At 39.5% G+C, this 18,801-nt stretch overlaps 2 protein-coding genes and 1 non-coding gene across 4 annotated transcripts; 1 reads left to right on the top strand and 2 right to left on the bottom strand.

Moving 5' to 3' along the window:
• Nucleotides 1–378: 378 nt before the first annotated feature.
• Nucleotides 379–8,573, bottom strand: LOC5516756 (synaptic functional regulator FMR1). Its single transcript, XM_048732838.1, has 16 exons — nucleotides 8,473–8,573; nucleotides 8,350–8,402; nucleotides 8,170–8,263; nucleotides 7,084–7,155; nucleotides 6,679–6,761; nucleotides 6,459–6,524; nucleotides 5,860–5,953; nucleotides 5,376–5,492; nucleotides 4,390–4,557; nucleotides 3,892–3,970; nucleotides 3,431–3,549; nucleotides 3,151–3,237; nucleotides 2,733–3,050; nucleotides 2,152–2,251; nucleotides 1,584–1,794; nucleotides 379–1,417 (listed from the first exon to the last, which is right to left on the bottom strand). Exons 1-16 carry the CDS (start codon nucleotides 8,521–8,523, stop codon nucleotides 1,156–1,158), a joined length of 1,974 nt encoding a protein of 657 aa, XP_048588795.1. The 5' UTR covers nucleotides 8,524–8,573; the 3' UTR covers nucleotides 379–1,155.
• A 738-nt stretch (nucleotides 8,574–9,311) lies between these two features.
• Nucleotides 9,312–9,383, bottom strand: Trnae-cuc. The gene has a single exon. It is a non-coding gene; the product is annotated as a tRNA-Glu (tRNA).
• Nucleotides 9,384–9,595: 212 nt separating this feature from the next.
• Nucleotides 9,596–13,523, top strand: LOC116620814 (cytochrome P450 3A19). Of its 2 annotated transcripts, none has more exons than XM_032386625.2 (5): nucleotides 9,596–10,068; nucleotides 10,723–10,928; nucleotides 11,483–11,771; nucleotides 12,088–12,388; nucleotides 12,859–13,523. In XM_032386625.2, the coding sequence occupies exons 1-5, from the start codon at nucleotides 9,697–9,699 to the stop codon at nucleotides 13,251–13,253; spliced, it is 1,563 nt and encodes a 520-aa protein (XP_032242516.1). In that variant the 5' UTR covers nucleotides 9,596–9,696; the 3' UTR covers nucleotides 13,254–13,523. The 2 variants fall into 2 exon arrangements, with proteins under 2 accessions (XP_032242516.1, XP_048588796.1); XM_048732839.1 differs by having other exon boundaries at nucleotides 9,596–10,099.
• Nucleotides 13,524–18,801: the final 5,278 nt, after the last annotated feature.

The raw sequence follows: 18,801 nt of genomic DNA, 5'->3' as shown, positions 1-18,801 counted from the left end.
GTGCTTGCAGACTCTCTCATACCCAGTGTGTAAATTACGTTGAGCAGAATAGATCTCTATTTCCGTCCATTGTTTAATGTATTTTTAAGCCGTAATTGCTGGAATAAGAGCCTTGACTTGACGTGTTGCACTTGATGGGGGACTGAACGTTAGAAGGAAGCCACGAAAACTGAGTACTACGAAACACAACATTTCATAATTGAAAGATAGGTTTGTTATGGTTCTGGGAGGATTTATAAAAAAGCAATTTTATCTGGAGATAAAACAGACTTTGAAATAAGCCCCCCTCCTCCCCCCAGTGGCGTTTATTGAGCAATTAAGATAGTGGGGAGAAATCGGGTTATCTATCACCCACAGTCAGGGTAAAGAACAAATATATCCAACGGTATGATACATTTATTGTAGTATATTACACATTTCAATAGATTTTGATCATATATGACCTGTACAACAATATATACTTGACCAAGATTTTGACATTAAAATGTTACAACCGTCACGTAAGCGCACAACTGTCACGTAGATGTCACGCAAGATTCTGTCACGCGACAAGGGGGGGATTAAATTGTGGATGGAAAAGTTACGAGTCAATATAGTTTAAAATATTTAAACTTTATATAACAAAAAAAAAGATGGTCTAGATTGTTCGGGTTCGAGGGCAATAAAAACGGGAGTTGACGAGCATTGATAGCTGCTGGAGCGATTAAAATGTCACACGCTTAGCTGATTGCCTAGATCATATCAAAGTAAAATGTGTATTTTGAGAATATACCCTTTTTGGGGGAAAGTATTAAAACTGTGCCTATTTATCCACAGGCGAACCAATACAAGGGCAGAACGTGTTAAAGGCTGATGCAAAGAATTCAATGTTTTTTTTTTTCACTCAGGAATCTTGTGATAAATGAACCATACTAAAAATCTATTCAAAGTTGGACGTGTCAGAGTAAAATCTAAAATTTTCTAAAATTTACTCGAATTATATAAAAAAAATATAATATGGATAACTTTTAGGATTCTTTTTCACAGTTTCCAAAACCGACTGATGTTCTACAGATGTACAGTCTTGGTCTACGAATATTGCTGTACAAACCAACTTACAACCTCTCCAGGGGTCCTACCTCTACCAGGCTACCACCCGAAAGTGAGGTTATTTATTCAACCTTCAGCGCTTATCGGGGCATCTACTGCTTCTGTTTGATCACAAGATTTCTTCTCCGTTCCTTTGCTCGCCTGCTCGGCGCTCTCCACGGACGACTTCTCTTCGCTGTTGACTTTCTCTTCCGCGACTGTTTCTTCTGCTGCTACTTCTGACGGCTTTGCCTCAGTCTCATCTGAGCCGCTCCGTTCTTTCCGCCCTTCCTGCTTCCTCCAGTTCTGGGAAAGACTTCCTGAATTTGAGCGCATCTGTGTGCCGTTACTGAAAACCAAAAGATTTGCGGAAGTCATGAAAATTCGAAATAAAACGAGAGAACTAATTTCACATTGTCCTGCACACAATGAATACCGTTACTAAAAACACAAACATTTGAGAGGAGTCAAAAAAAGGTTTAAAATAAAACGGCAAGACTAAATTCGAGTCATACCTGCTTGACTTGTTTGACCGGTTTGACTGCTGTGAGTGTCGCGCCTGCGCCTTGCCTTGGTTCCACGACCGCTGGTCTGGTCTCTGGTTGCTGCGCCCGTTGTGTTGATGTTGTCGGCCGTCGCCGTTTGGCTTGTCGTCTTTGCCCTCGCTATTGGAACGCTTACGGTTGGACATGAACCATGGAGATGGCTTCTTGCGCTGATCTTTTACTGTCAATGACATAAAGTTTTAAATTTAGCAAGAAACGTCGCGAAAATTGTTGATCCAAGAAATAAATCATATCTCTCTCAGCGAGCGCCATTTTGTCATTCTAGCAAAGTACAAAGCCTGAAAAAGCATCCATTTTCATCGGCAAATTTAGAAAAGCCAATGCGATATTTTTGATTGAATTTCGTAAATTTAGCACAAAACTTTGTTTTCAGATGGTTATTTCGAGATTTTATCACATTTATGTGCTTTCGAATATTAAATGAAAACAATAGCAGAGGTGTGGCTGACAAGAGCCCTTGAATGGCCTGAGCCCATATAATTCTATTCAAATCACATAAGTAGTACAATACACGTACCTGGTTCTCCCGAGCGGCCCTTGTGAGCACCGTGTTCCTCACCCTCCTCACGGATATCTGTCAGCTCAGAAGTAGGAGTTGGTGCACGCCGGTTTGCATTCTGTGAAAGAGCCAAAGCCATTGAGCTAAAGCGAAAGAAGGTATTACGAATTCCACATTGAGCTACTGTAGTCTCTGCGAATCTCAACCAGCCCTAAGCACCACAGGGCAATAGCACTCCCCCCCCCCAAAAAAAAATACAAGGAAATAACGAGATGGGGCGTGTCTGTGCCCCCCCCCCAAAAATTTTCTGTATCATGACCAACAAATATTTCGAGTCACGCTACAGCTCTGCGTTATCATGTCTTTCTTAAGAATTCACAATAAAATATTGTGTGGAAACACTTGCAAGGATATTACAGAAAAACTCTTATTTGGCTGTCTGACTAATATGTAGGTTTGGCCAAAAAAAAACAATATCAAAGCTAACAAGCTTTGTTATAAGTGGTAGCCAAGCTTGGGGGAGGAACAGAGGATAGTGGTACCACTCCTGAAAATTAGGAAATTACATTCACTAAAAGCCCTTCTCAGATAATACACACCTGGGAATTCAATCGGCCAGACTCCGTGTTATCACTCTCGCTACTGGAGCGTATCCGGATCGTAGATGGGCGTGCAGTTGTTCCGGGGTCGGTGCTGATTGACATGCCTTCACTGAGGTCCCCCCCGTAGCTATCAGTGGTCAGTGCCCTATCGCGGCCAGTGCTGCCTGTGGAGTCTGGTGGAGCAACCATCAGGTTGGTCCCTATCCTCATCTCGGCCGGCGTAGGAATGTAGGAGGGGCCTGTAGGGGGGCTGATTCCCATGTTCTGTAGCTGGTGGTCCAAGCTCTCTTTTTCCCTCTTCATCTGTTCGACTTCCTGGTAAGTTGAAGAAAAATATTCTTGTCAAGTCACTGATATCAAGGGTGAATCTATAACTAGGTAAAGAAAGTAAACAAATTTCTTGTGGAACTCTAACCTTCAAGTGTGCAACATGATAATCCAACATCATTCTGCAGTTGTCAATACACTCCTTTGTGCCCACAAACAGAAAGGAGACCTCTTTCTGTTTTTAAGCAATAAAAGTATATAGTATATAAAACATAACAGACTGATCTGATTTAATATGATCTACAGTATACTAAGTACACAATGCCGCTACAGGACATGGGCAATGTCACAGCCAGAGCTCTGTCATGCAAAGTCTGCCTGAATCTGTTAAAATCAATTAGTACGATCAATCAGTGAACAATTTATACCTTTGCTTGTTTTTCTTCCGGCGTCTGGTTCTCATCTGGGGGTTCAATTTTCACTCTTGTCACTCCTGACCTGTCCACGATATCCTGGATAATACGACCATTCTTGCCAATAACCTTACCTAGGAAGCGATTAACAGAGAGATAAAATGCAAAATGTCTTAGATGGCAGTACAAGGAATATGAATAATAACATGCATAGAATGTAGAGAAAAATGAAAACAATAGGATTTGTTGGATTTTGAGCAAAACCTAATTTTCAGAGTAATTTGTATAAAAGAAGACACAAAAAAGAGAAGGTGTAACTCGATTAAGGTTGGCCAGTGAAAAGAGAACACAAACGAATCTTGACATAAATACTGTATATACTGTTTGTACCACTTCCCAAGGCTCCTACATTCTCCAGTTAGGTACTGTAAGACGACCAGTTTAGTTGTTGACTGGCCAGTATGCCAGAAACTCACCAACAAGAGGTTTAGGAACATACACTGTCTCCTCTGCATACTCCAACAGACGCCTTGCTTCCAGGACAGCTCTCTCATTCTAACAAGATAGAGTAAGATACAGTAGGCAGGGAAGATTTACATTCACTCAGGGTCTCTAAAGCACTCACAAGTTTCAATTTCCTCTCATAAGGTTTTGTTGTTCTTGTATGCAAAGCAACCATAAAAGTCATACAGTATGACTCAAATTGCATTTTGGAGAAAAAAATGTTATGAATAAATGGAATATAAAAAGGTTATGAATACATGGGTGAAAGCATTAATGAGAGCATTGCAGAATTTCAAATAACATTGAGCTATGTGTCACATGAGCTATGTGTCATGCATCAGTTAAAGTGTTATTTTGTACAGTACTTGATATAATCTGGGGGAACCCTCGAACTCTGGCATCTATACTTATTGACAGTGCATGCCATATCAACTTACAAAAAAATTTGTTGCACAATTTCAGTTACATACCTCTCCGCAGATGTTGAAGGTGCAGTTCTCTTCATCAACTTCGATAGACATGACACCTGGAAGCTTCCTTGCCTGTTGTATATTGGCACCCTGCGCACCTATTGCAAGTCCCATCAGGTGCTCTGGCAATTTTAGCCTCTCCAAGACGCCCATTTGCTTCTTGGCAAGCTAGAAAAAAAGTATGGCTGTCAATACCATATAGCGACTATATCTGTCTCTTATGTACAGTACTGTACTGGATATGAAAATAAAATAATATGAATCCTTAATAGGCAGGTTTGTAAAGCACAGTTAATTGATATGGTGTACCAAAAACAGGTACACAACTCTTTTGTTAGAAATACTGTACAGTGTAAACAGGGATTTGAATACCACCATAGAATTCAATCACCGGAATCGCTGGAAATTTTCCCCTCTATTCAGCTTGAAAATGGAACAGAAGAACTTGCCAAGAAATTAAACCACAACACCTATCCGCTCCTCTGGTGCAAAAACAGAACCATGAAAAATACTCCACTTTTCTCCTACTCCTACTCTTCTCTCGCCTTTTTTGCAAATCTACACCTACACCTACAGTGTAGACACAATTTCCAACTTCACATACTGTTACAAATGTGCGTAAAACTTATCTCTGGCAAAGTCTAGTACCAGTTTTTCAAGAACCATATTCATTACTTTGGTTATTATGTAGATAATATACCTTTAGCTGTTAGATCAAAACCTTAAGCCGTTAGATACTGTACATGCCTCTAGCTGTTAGATATACTGTATACCTCTTGCTATTACATAGATATATACCTCTAGTTGTCTAGCAGTCTCGTCAGACCATGATTGTAACAGCATCTTAGTGTGAGATATACTGCATACCTCTTGCTATTACATAGATATATACCTCTAGTTGTCTAGCAGTCTCGTCAGACCATGATTGTAACAGCATCTTAGTGTGAGATATACTGTATACCTCTTGCTATTACATAGATATATACCTCTAGTTGTCTAGCAGTCTCGTCAGACCATGATTGTAACAGCATCTTAGTGCGAAGACTCCTGAAGTGAATCTCACTTAGCATGGCAGCACGCTTCACAGGCAGCTCTGACCGAGACTACAATTAAGACAAACAACATCTTCCTTGGTTAAAAACGTCAAAGGATCTGAATTCAATCTTCCCAGTAGCCATTTCAACCTTATTGTTTTCATTTTTAAAATACCTTAAAGAATTTCAATCGACCACCCCATTGTTGTTATAACATTAAAAAAAACAGTCAATTTCAAGAAAACTATACATCTACAAATAAAGTGTTACACTTTATTGTCAATAACTGACTTCAAATAGAGTTAACTCTGATAAATAAAGTTAACTCTGCTGAATAAGCCTAAATGGATGCTTTTTACGACTTGGTATATAGTAAGAGTGAAAACTCTGGGTTTTTAATTTTAGGTGGTAATTCTAATAGCTCTGTGTCACTCACCAAGACCACAAGCACATTCAGGTTTTCATTATATCCAACACAAGCGGCATTGACCTGTTTTTTGAACTCTCTGTGAGTGTTCTCATCTTTACAGCTAAAAAAAGAAACCTTAAAATCAATGTCGGTTAGTCATGCTGATTAAACCTAAAGAGGCGTTCAGCTTACAACAATATCAGATCTAAAGATAAATAATCAATTTTCAATTTATTAATGATTATTGATTATCAGGGGGTTTGCCAAAAGGACCAGATGACAAGCACAATCAACAAGAAGCAGGGTTTAAAATTTTTTTTAATCTGCTAGATTTTGCCAGTTTTGTGGATTTTGGTGGAAAAAAGCCTGCATACTAAAACTATGAGAAGTGGATACAGAAAAAAAGAACCAGCAAAGAGCACAAGACAGCCGGCTATCGCTGGCAGCCTGCCAGTATTGTGAACTCTGGAGAAGACTTCTTTTGTCATCTGAGCATGTGTGGGGTGGGGGGGAAACACAATGCGTAAATAGTTATAATAATGATTGCTTTACCTTCTTAGCAACAAAGCAAAGCATTAAGTTAACAATTAAAAAAGGTCGTTTTCAACCCCTCTTTCTATGCTCACATGTTCTTGAGGTCTGGGGGCACGTCTATCATCACCTTGTAGTACATCTGGCGACTGATAGAGCCGCTGGAGAAAAAAATATTGAGATGCACTATTTACTTTGGAATATCATGTCCTAGATAAGCAATATGGAATGACACCATTTGATGTGATACTGTATATAATCATCTCATGATTTCTGCAACCCCCTTCTCTATCAAATTTGTGTTTGTTAGCTTACTTGGTGTTTGGTGGTCGGATTCTCTCTCTGGGAACAATCTCATTGAAAGTTGCATCCCAACCCGAGTACTGGATCACAAAGAACTGCAACAAATAATAACTTGTCACCTAGGGTATTTTTTCATTGAAATATTGAAACCTTACAAAATAGGACTGTTCCTAGCATATGCACATGACTTGGTATAACAAACAGCAAAAACAAACAGCATATTTTTTTTTTCAATATACACATTAAAACAAAGTGTCTTCCTCTATATAGAATCAGGCTTGAAGCCATAGCACACTTCCCAGGCAAAGATAGGACATATAGGTAAAATAGGTAAAAACTGTCTAGTAAATGGTTAAATCATGTCGCCCCCCTCCTTCCCCAAACCCAAGCTATGGGCTGAAAAGTTATCTTGCTCACCTCCCCTTTCTTGTGGATGATCTTTGCTAGCCACCATCCACAAGGTTCATTGTCATCGGCCCTGGTATATACCTACAACAACGCCATCCTCTGTTAAATTACACTCATCATACATGAATTAAAAATACTTAATATTCAGGCTCATAGAGGGGGTAGGGCAGTGCCCCCCCTTTTTATTAAAAAAAAGGAAATTATCAGTAGGGGTGTGGTGGTGCCCAATAATATCTTCACCCCTTCAACCTAATATTTTGATGCATTAGCTCCAGCTGTGTTATTTGATTATCCAGTGTTGTTATTGAATTATGAACATTGAATTATGTTAATTGTTTCATTATAAATAAAAAGCTCAGCGACTCTAATAAACTCTAGAAAACACTGCTTACAGTTTAATGTTCGGATTACATTTAACTACTACACACAGTCAAAGGTCACCCCATTATAAGGCAAATTCTACAATATTCAATGAATTTTCCCGCGCAAAAGCAAACTAACTAAATTCTGCCTTAGAAGAATCAACGTTTTACTGAAAAACCAAAGAAACGGCTGTTATTTGAATAATGCAAAAAAGTGCGTTCACTATCCGTGGTTTAATGCGACAACGGAAGTATTCACAATCGAAGTATTGTGCAATTTCTTCTAAGGCAAAGTGCCAAAAACATAGGAGAAATTCAAAATAACATTTAAATAAAAAAATAACCATTGAAAACAAGTATTTAATTATAAATAAGTGAAGATTCTGTTTTCTTTTTAGAGAACAGGGATTGTTATTTGTCCCAAAAAAGCGTGCTTTGTTTATGAATGAATTCAGCGCAACTTGCCCACGTGAACGCTTCGCCGACATAAACATTACAAACAAAGGCCTTGCTTCCCGCTAAAGAAGTCACACAAGATCCGCTTTAATATTTAGCATTCACATTATAAAAGCAACGGGGAAAATTATATGGAAAGTTACTGGGTATAGGAAATTAGTTTCGCCTCGGGCTGAGAGGACATTATGAGCAAAATTACTAAAAGTACACGTCTGCGGCTTGCGCAATGACAAAGTCACATGTAGAGTAGTAAAGACAGACAGAAAGGTTTACCAACCTCTATTTCATCATCAACGTATATCTCCTTTCTCTGGGCATTGCTGGGAGGCAGTCGACATTCCTCATAAGGCACTCGCTTAGGATTATTCAAACTGGAGAAGATAAAGAAAGAAATCGGTGATAATTCCATGAAGATCTTATAAGCGTCAACCCACGCGCGTTTGCAAACTATACTCACTCGTTCAAGAATGCTACACTGACTTGATCTTGGTGGATATTTCGGACATAAGCCTAGAGAAAAGAGAGGACAATAACATCAGCTTTCCAGTACAGCTGATTTTATCGCGCTTATATACAGTACCTTGTAAAAGGCGCCATTTTTCCCGCATACTTCAACAGCTAGTTCCTCCATTCTCCCGGGTTGCCCAACACTACGAGAACAACTGATGCATGCCGGGATGTCAACAACCCCATGGCCGTTCGGAGGAACCGGAAGTGAGGTATTGTCATTTCAGTTCCGGACAACAAAAATAACCGTTTCTGTTTTTCATAAGAGATTTTGTTTTTATTTCATTTTTTGTACCGAAAGACACAGAAAGTTCTGCGGAGGAGCTTAAATGCTAGACCGCTGTGGACAAAAAAAAGTAATCTACAAAGATATGAAAAGTTTATGCTGAAACATATATTGTATGAGAGCATAAGATGTCTTGTAATGATCTAAAAAAGTGTACTGTGTTAATCACATCTTAAGAGCTTTTTTTTAAAAAAAAAAAACTTTGAAAACTCTGAAAACCATAAAAGGATTCTATAATTAAAAGCTTTGCTTCCTTTAGAATCCTTCCATTTGCATATAAATTCAATGTAATTACATTGAAAATGTATTAAGTAAATGGATAAATAAATGAATGGAATAAGATGTCTTATGCTCTCTTGATTGTATGCATTGTCGCGTGCATTCCAAAATAATGATAAAAGTTAATTATCATTTGTAAAGATGTCATTCTATAAGTTATTTTGCAGAGTTTTGCGACATTACAGGAAATGCAATAAACTTCATAAAAAGTCATAGGAAAAAAGCATGATATTCACAATTTTATGAGATTTTAATGCGAATAAATGGGTAAAAATATAATGTATGTAAATGTATTGCAACGCAAAAAATTTGTGAGAAAGTGCTATATCAAAGACAAAAAATAATTCTTCCCACACCGGGAATCGAACCCGGGCCACGGCGGTGAGAGCGCCGGACCCTAACCACTAGACCACATGGGAATTGGTGATCGCATCAGTCGAAAAAAATGGGTAGATCCTTTCTATGATAATGATATCTAAAATACGAAATAACAACTATAGGTACGCATTTTCTCAACTTTTTGATCAAGATAAGGCACCGAATATGTGAACTGTGAGCAAAAAAACATTCATTAATATGCAGATAATATGGACCACGGGTGGACTCGTATTAAAGCTTGGTTGTACTGGTCAGCGGACTTCCACGATTGCGCCACCAAAAATTACTTTTTTGTAAATATATTCCACTTTTAGCCGCTTACTGTTTTCAGTCCCTTGTGCTAGGTGGTAAGCCATGTACTTCCTTAGACTTCCTTCGCAAGATCTTCTCCACTTTATTCTGTCTCATTGGACGTCGTTGCTTTGGGGTGCCGTGGTCTTGGTTGTTATCAAGATCATATGGTGGTATGGACAAAAGACTGAGCGAGCGATTCGAAACACCTTTCCCCATCTGCGTGGTCCAAAGCCCGTCCCTTTCCTTGGATTCTTGCCCGAGTTCGCAAAACACAGTAACGGAATACATTTGCTCTTAGACAAGTATTACAAGCTATATGGACGCGTCTTCACTATGGCTTTTGCTAGGGGCAAACCTGCACTTGTTGTGTGTGATCCTAAGATGCTTAGGGAGATTTTCGTGAAAAACTTTGACTGTTTCTATGATAGACCGGTATGTAAGGGAGTATAAGGGACTTTAATGGGTGAGTAGGTTTATTACTACAGGGGCAAGTCCTTGATTTCTCTAGGGAGGGAGAGATCCTTTAGGGCAGACTTTAGCTTTCCCTGAATCTAACACTGGACTATGATTTTAGCCCCCCCCCCCCCCCTACCCACCCTTACCAAACTCAATTCTTTTTACATTGATATGGCCATGGAAGGCGCATGGTCTTGGCGAGAATAAGAGCACGGCATTATTTTTGGCAATCACAAACACTTTTTGCCTTCTGCAAGCAAAAAGCATTTTAAAATGAGAAAATACAAAAATACTTCACATTAAGTCCTTATCTAATCTAGTAAAAAGATATTCTAATTAAATGAAATATGTGTTTGCATTTTTTTAAATGAAAATACTGTAAGAGCAAGAATGTTCTACCTAAGCAAGCACTTGGAAAATTTTGGCAGTGATTTAGTTTTGCAAGCATTTAAAAAAAATTGGGGACTATTAGCTACACCACATGGCTCTACCTCTCTTTTCTTGAGGAAAACTGATCCAAAGATGAAGGAAACAGTGGCTGCCAAGGGTGTCCTTACCCCCTCCCCCCTCGCCTTACAAACTTGGCCTTGGCCTTTCCCTCTATAAAAAATTGTTTTGTTTTATTTCTAGGTTCCCTTTGAGTTACCAGAGCCTCTTGATAGTTTCCTGAGCATTGTAAGGGGGGAGCGCTGGAAGCGTATCCGCAACACCCTGTCACCTACATTCACTGCACACAACATGAAGAGCATGGTGCCACTGATCAATGTGCCCTGTGACACCTTGATGAAGAAGATAGAGAAAGCAGCCGAGACAGGAGAGACATTTGATATTGTTAAGTAAGGGCTTTGTAACAATTTGCTCCCTCTAGGTACCTTGGGTTGAAAGTCCTTGGGTTTAGTTGCCATGACAACTATAAATGACAGCATATAGACCCCTATTGGCACTAGTCATTTTATATTATTGGATATCAAAGATTTGTGATTGTTTGTGCAACGCATTTGAGTATTGATATGTCCCACTTAGTTATATACCAACAAACTTGTCATTACTATCAAAGGGGAAAAACCTCCAGAATAAGAAGGGCTATACAGAATGGAAAGAAATTCTAGAATATTACTTCATGATATTAATAAATAGTGAGGCCTTTACAATCAGAGATTGTCGTTTTCATTGTTATTCTCAAAGCACACTGCTTTGTGCTTTGTTTATATCATTTAAATTGCTCTGTGCTTTGTTTATATCATTACAACTGCTTTGTGCTTTGTTTATATCATTAAAATTGCTCTGTGCTTGGTTTATATTATTACAACTGCTTTTTGCTTTGTTTATATCATTAAATTTGCTCTGTGCTTGGTTTATATTATTTCAACTGCTTTGTGCTGTTCTCCAGGTATCAGCAGGCAGTTACTGTGGAAATCATCCTGTCTATCGTATTTGGGATTCAGTCTGACTGTCAGATGAACCCTGATGACCCGCTGATGGCACGAGCTCTTGACGCAATGCAACCGACCCCCTTTAAACAGCTCTTGTTTAATGTCATCCTGCCAATCTTGCCTCTTGGAAGCTACTTCACCCAGTCGGAGATGGGCGCCAAGTACATCTTTTCATCTATGTATGACCTGGCAAGTTTCACAAGGAGTGTTATCAATGAGAGAAAGGAGTTGAAAACATCCAGAAAGGTATGAGTATGCTAATAAGCAGGTGATGTGACATTGCCACTTTAAGGAAGCTGTCTACTGTTATTGAAAATTAATTCAGTGTCACCCACCTTTTCCCCCCTATAACTGAGAAAAATGTCAACGCAGTGGTGTATCCAATATTTTAAAGGCAATTATAAATTGCTTATCCTTTTTTCACCATATTTGCAAATAGTTGGGTTCTATTTACAATTTGCCCTATAAATTAAGCCTAAGCTTATTGGAGTTTCTTTAAGCTATTTCCTTTTCTCTACTTGTTGTCTAGTGTTTGGTTACAAAAGCTTTCTCAAAATTCTAGGACTTGTTGGATCTAATGTTAAAAGCTGCAGATCCCTCTAACAAGAGTGACAAAAGACTGACTGAGGATGAGGTGGTATCTCAGTGCATTATATTTTTCCTGGGCGGCTACGAGACCACAAGCACCACCCTGGCTCTGACCTGTCATAACATTGCCACTCACCCTGATGTCCAGCTTAAGCTCCAGCAAGAAATAGACAGTGTTTGGACAGACGAGGACCAGATGCCGTCATACGACACGGTGCACAAACTGCCATACCTGGACATGGTCATCTCTGAGACCCTGAGAATGTACCCACCAGGTAACGTGATAAGAATGGCCATGTGACGTGATTCCATGTTGTCATTAACCCAGTGTTCGTGTGTGTGGGCGGGAAGAGGGGGGGGGTATTGTTAACCCAGGGGGGGCAGCTGTCAACCCAGGGGGGGAGAGATATGTTGGTATTCTGACAAATACTGTATGGCTAAAGCTTTGAGAGAGCGAGAAACGTTTAAGATTTTAAAATCTTCAAATGAGATTTTAAAAATTATGACTTTAACAATTCAGTCATTGTAATTTGTGACTCCATTACTGATTCTCATGATTCATCTTTTGATAAAAACCCAGGAATAAACGTTGCGAATTTGATAGCAACTTTTCAAAATTTAGGAAGACACCCCAGAGGCCGAAGTTTCAGTTAAAGGGACTGATTTGAATATTAAAGTTTAAAAAAATGCATGTTTTATTAAATGAACACATCAATACTCATATATAACCATTTCGTTTTTGTAGGAACACTTTTGACCCGCACCTGCATGAAAGAGTGCACCATTCAAGGCATACGAATCCCGAAAGGCTGCGACATCTTCGTGACGTCATACAGCATGCAAAGAGACCCGCGAAACTACCCCGACCCAGAGAAATTTGACCCCGAACGATTCAGTCCCGAAGCCAAGCAAGCCCGCGACCCTTACACATTTTTACCATTTGGCCACGGACCCAGGGACTGCATTGGCAAGAGATTTGCATTCATGGAAATGAAACTAGTATTGTCGAGGATTTTAAGGCGGTATGATATCAAGACCACGCCAGAGACAGAGATACCCCCAAATGTTGGCGTCAAAAATACTCTGTCCGTAATTGGTGGCGTGAAAGTTGCAGTTTCGCCAAGAGTAAAGAACGGTTAAAGTTGGAGGGGATGGTAGGGGTGGAGAAAAATGTTTATTGTGCCAGGGATAATTGTTCCCTTTTTTTAACGATTTTACCTGCCGGTGCTCGTGCCACGCGGGTACTGGGACTGGAGTCGTTTTGCAAGCGAGAGCTCGAGTTTATTGAACACAGGCTACCCAGCCGCCTCAATGAGGAATTTCTAAGGAATTACAAATTCACGCAAATAAAGATCTAAGAGTTATATCTTCATGCTCTAATTCACGAAATAAACTTTGTTTGGATGTAAATGTTTGTGGTCTTTTTTTCCCTAGAAGCTCAATTTCACGAGTTTAGAGCAATATAAGTTTGTCTCTTATTCTGTGTCAATACTGATTGATTTGACAAGGCTGGCAACCTTATTCTAGCTACTTCAGCTTCAGCACGATTTTCTGCTAGATTTAAAGCAGTACGAAAGCACAGACCCCGGTACAGGATGGGGAAGGGATGGAACTATTCCCGAATCGATTGTTTAAGCCAGTCCGCTCAAAAACCTGCGAGAAAGAACTCGCAGATCTAGAACTTTCTCTATCCACGAAATTAACATTCTTCTCAACTACCAACGAAAGCAGGGTCAACCGGACTCGAACATTTCTCTACACATGAGCAGGGTTGGGTTCGTATCCCAAGGACCGCTCTGGACACGCGCCTGGCAAAGTTCGCTTACATCAGGTACATTTGGGGCATACTTTCTGATACGTCCATTCTGTTATTATACCGTAAAGATGAACGGTGCGAAACGATAATATCGTGAATGCATCGTTTAATATGCAAACCGGGATAAGCATACACAGGAAGAAAGCAAGGCATTTCGGAAGTATGTTTTGAGCTGTGCAAGAAGATCTAACACCTTGCGTGTGGCTAGGGACCTGTATGTTGATGGTTGTTGCAAGCTTTACATAGGAGGGGAAATCTATTTTTACAAGGTTATTCCGGATCTTATTAAAAATTGGAAACTTGAGCGAGAAGATTGACGGGCCATGGAGGTGTACGCAGCCTCCTTAACATGTGGATGGCAAGGCAGAAGAGTTGTTCGGAGGAGCCCAAGAGATCGATTTTCTTTAGCTGCTAACCTGGAACAATGCTTAGCCCATCGAAAGAACTTTTATTGGCAGCTTCTTTGAGGATGTGATCGATAATTTAGAGCGGATGGCCTGTTAAATATCTCGGATTCTAATAGATTCTTTTGTCTTTTAACGGTTGAGGTTTCCGTCGGACCTCCGGTAGTAAACTGGTGACAATGCGACTTTAAGGAATGCGCTGAACCAACATAGGGTTTAAGCAGATATACTTAATAGGGTTCACAGGGTTGATTTTTTTTTAAATTATAAAAGACATTCATTAAATGTGCTTACAACGTTCCATACAACGAAATCAACGTATGAAGCATCACCTGGTATGGTTGGATTAGAGTTGCCCCGCCCTGATCATGTTATCTTGATCACTATAGCAACGACTGTTTTTCAGGGAAAAAATACGGTCGAACAGGGATTCAAACAAAACCCCTCAAAATAGACGTAATCGTCATCAGCAAAAAAAAATGATCTAAAATCCCAGTAGCGGATTTAGGGGGAGGGTTTAGGGGGTTTAACCCCCCCCCCCTCTTTGGGTTGCCAGAAAGCCATATGCAACAAAAAGAATTACCCCCTCCCGCTTTGTCACTGAGCCAAACCTTTAGTGGAACGCTAGATCCGCCCCTGAATCCTAGCCTAGCCCATAACTTTGTGTCAATAAGTTAATAAGTAACGCATAAAATCGCAATTGCTCTGTAAAAATCAGCGATAATAAATTGTCTTATGTGCTAGGCTATGCTAGGAACTTAGGTGTTTTTTTGTTATTATAATATCATTTTGATACTAATACTACAACCGATTCTCTTTCTCTATATTTGTACAGCTTGGAGTAGCCTTTTTCAATAAACTTTTATCCAATAAAATATTTACCTCCCTCTTGTGTGTGTGTTTGTATCTTTTATATGAAGAGCACAGATTATGATATTTATTGTGGGGGGGGGGGGGGATTCGAGGAAGGCGCTTATTAATAGTTTTGGTTTTGGCATGAACAGCACAGATTATGATATTTAATTGTGTGGGGGAGGGGGGGGGAGAAATTTGCGCGATAGCTCTGTAATACGAGCTTCGCTTCTTCAGCAAGAGGGCTGGGGTTCGAACCCAGGTCAGAGCAACAGGTCAGATTTTTTTCAGAGGTGTAATAAACCTGGTTCTCTACATTGGGGACTGTGCATCCTTCGTTTTCTCAGATAAGGACGTTAAGCCGGAGGTCCCGTCTCTCATCGCACATCATTAACCTGTATTGGGGGACGTAAAAGAAACGCTGGTGCGTGGTACCATCTTAAGTGACAATGCTTACACACTAACCTACACTCATGATTGTAAACTGCGTGGAGCAGTCCGTATCTACACACTTATGAGTAAAGTGTGTCTCATGTGGAGCGCATTTGATCATTTCGTATGTTAAAGTGCTCTATACAAATGCTGAACAGTACATTACATAACATTACATTAGGCGCTTATGAATAGTTTTGGTTCGAAGGGGGTGCTTATTCGGGGGAAGCGCTTATTCGAGGGAGGCGCTTATTCGAGTAAATACGGTATGCCCACAAAGATCAATGTGAATTTATTCACTAGGAAATGTAGGCGAAACTCCGGTTTGACTGAGATATCTGAGGCTGTTAGAAATCCAAATTGAACTGTAAAAAACAGATACCACAGGTATCCAATCTAAGAAATATTTACCGTAAATGATCTAATAACCGCCCCCTATCTAATGAACGCCCCCCTAAGCTTACAAGTTTCAATGAACGCCCCTCTCTAACAAACGCACCCCTCTATTAAACGCCCCCTTCCGTCCTCTTAGCTCTAAGACATACAACATAAAAAGTTTGGTAACATAAATCAAATCTGAGTTTGGCTTCTACTGGGTGAGACTTGCACGCAGGCTATAATTTAACGTGATCCTTACCGAGACTAGAACCCCACTGCACTTGGGTTTGTTACATTGTTAGTTTGCAAAGAAAGCTCCTCTCTAATAAACGCCCTCTGTCTTTTCTAACGCCACCCTCGGCCCATCGAAATTTAATATAAGACCCGGGTGCTTATTAGATCATTTACCTGAAAGCTGCACTATTTATAGATATACAAGTTTTGGGAATCCCTCTTGGGCTACCTGTGTAAGATATGGATGCCCAGAATGCATCAAATTCCAAAACGGCGGGCAAACATGGCCACGAGTGTGATATGTGTGGTAAGTTATATCAATCGCCTTTAAACCTTCAAGAGCACAAGCGAACCCATTTTGGGGAGAAACACTTGGCGTGTGAGATATGTGGCAAATGTTTCGCATATCGATCAAGTCTCATAAGACACGCATTTTTACAAAGTGATTTAAAGCCATTCAAGTGTCCACAGTGTGGTAAATGCTTTACTTGGGCTGGAAGCCTTAAAGACCATGCAATGGCACATACAGGTGAAAAACCATTTGAGTGTACTCAGTGTGGTAAATGCCTCACCGGGCTGGTCACCTAAAAAGGCATGCAATGACACATACAGGGAAAAAGCCATTAGAGTGTCCTCAATGTGGCAAATGCTTCACTTGGGCTGGAAGCCTTAAAAAACATGCAATGACACATACAGGTGAAAAGCCATTTGAATGTACTCAGTTTGGTAAATGCTTCACCCGGGCTAGAGACCTTAGAAAACATGCAGTGACACATTCAGGGGAAAGCCATTAGACTGTCTTCAGTGGGGTAAATGCTTTACCCAGGCTGGCGACCTAAAAATACATGCAATGTCGATGTCACATACGGGTGAAAAGCCATTCGAGTGGCTTCAATGTGGCAAATGTTTCACAAGGCCTGGAAACCTAAAAAGACATTCGATTTCACATAAGGGTGAAAAAATCATTCTAATGTCCTCAGTGTGGTAAATGCCTCCCCCGGGCTGGAGACCTTAAAATACATGTGATGTCACATATGGGCGAAAAGAATGCCTTCTTTGTGGTAAATGCTTCACCTGTGACGAAAACCTAAAAAGGCATACCATGACATAAAGCCAAGTGTTCTTGACCCAGGCCGAACACCTCAAACTATACATTATTTTTGTTTTTGACTCAAGCTTGGCTGATATTACCAGTCGATGTTGTGTTAGGTTTGATAAACACTGCTCATTGCATCCGATTTGAGTTAACTCTCTATTAAAACCATGAAGCATTTTTAGTAACTGAAATATTTTCTTCTGCGACTTCTGGAACAAAATGCAAGACTGACTCACTATGGTGCTATTTGGCAGCCAGTTCTGAAGTCATGATGGCGGTCTCTATGGGCGGATTTAGGGGGAAGTGTGTTTGGCAGGTACTCAAATTGGAGTATACACAATGTAATCATCTCGAATGTTTTCGTTTAATATAGTAAATTTTGCCTTAAACACTGATGTCCAGCCTCTCTTATCCACTACTCTTTTAACTCATGAAAGCAAGCTTAGCAAGTTATTGAAGCATTATACACAATTTTGTTTTTATAAGAACTTCAAATTTTCAGTTGAGGCTGGGCCGTTCTTATTTTGGGGATATTTTAAGCCTGAATATGTTCTTAACCATTTTCTTAAATTTTAGTGTATATAAGAACATAAACTGAGTATACACAATGTAATCATCTCGAATTTTTTCGTTTAATATAGTAAATTTTGCCTTAAACACTGATGTCCAGCCTCTCTTATCCACTACCCTTTTAACTCATGAAAGCAAGCTTAGCAAGTTATTGAAGTATTATACACAATTTTGTTTTTATAAGAACTTCAAATTTTCAGTTGAGGCTGGGCCGTTCTTATTTTGGGGATATTTTAAGCCTGAATATGTTTTTAACCATTTTCTTAAATTTTAGTGTATATAAGAACATAAACACAAAACACAAAGAATTATTAGGAAAAGAATTATACTAGTGATCAATAGCAATAATAAGGTTGTTACTATAAGCACAATTTGATTCTGCATTGTGAATGGTGAAATCTCAGGCTGGACGTTCTCATAAAAAAGGTTCTTATAAAAAAAGAGTGTATTTCTACTGAGTCACCCGCTAACAATACCGTTAAGAATTCAGGTCCTAAATGAGGGTGCTTTCTCAAAACTCTTTAACAGTATTTTAATGACTGTTTTGTTTAAGTAAAGGATACTTGAATAGATATTTTTATGGAAATACAGCTAAGGAATCGGCTAGCATAACGGTGCAATAAATAAATAAATAAATGAATGAACGAATGAGTGAATCAATGAATACATGAATACATACATAAAAGTAGCATAAACAGTAGCAGAGAAATATCCTTCAATAGTTAATTACTTTTCTGTGGTTTTATGGTAGGTAGGATTGTGTGCAAACGTTTTCGAAAATACACAAATGTTCCCTCTTCTGAAAGGAAACACAAACCTGTGAATTATTTCAAAAACTGAAACTTAAAACTTAGCAAAAGCATGACATCAGTATAACAAAGCATACTTTTTTAGGTATCTATAACA

Source organism: Nematostella vectensis, chromosome 9, assembly GCF_932526225.1.
Source record: "Nematostella vectensis chromosome 9, jaNemVect1.1, whole genome shotgun sequence".
NCBI classification, from domain to species: Eukaryota; Metazoa; Cnidaria; class Anthozoa; order Actiniaria; family Edwardsiidae; genus Nematostella; species Nematostella vectensis.
Note: the sequence above shows the minus strand (reverse complement) of the source record. Positions and strands in the feature narration are given on the sequence as shown.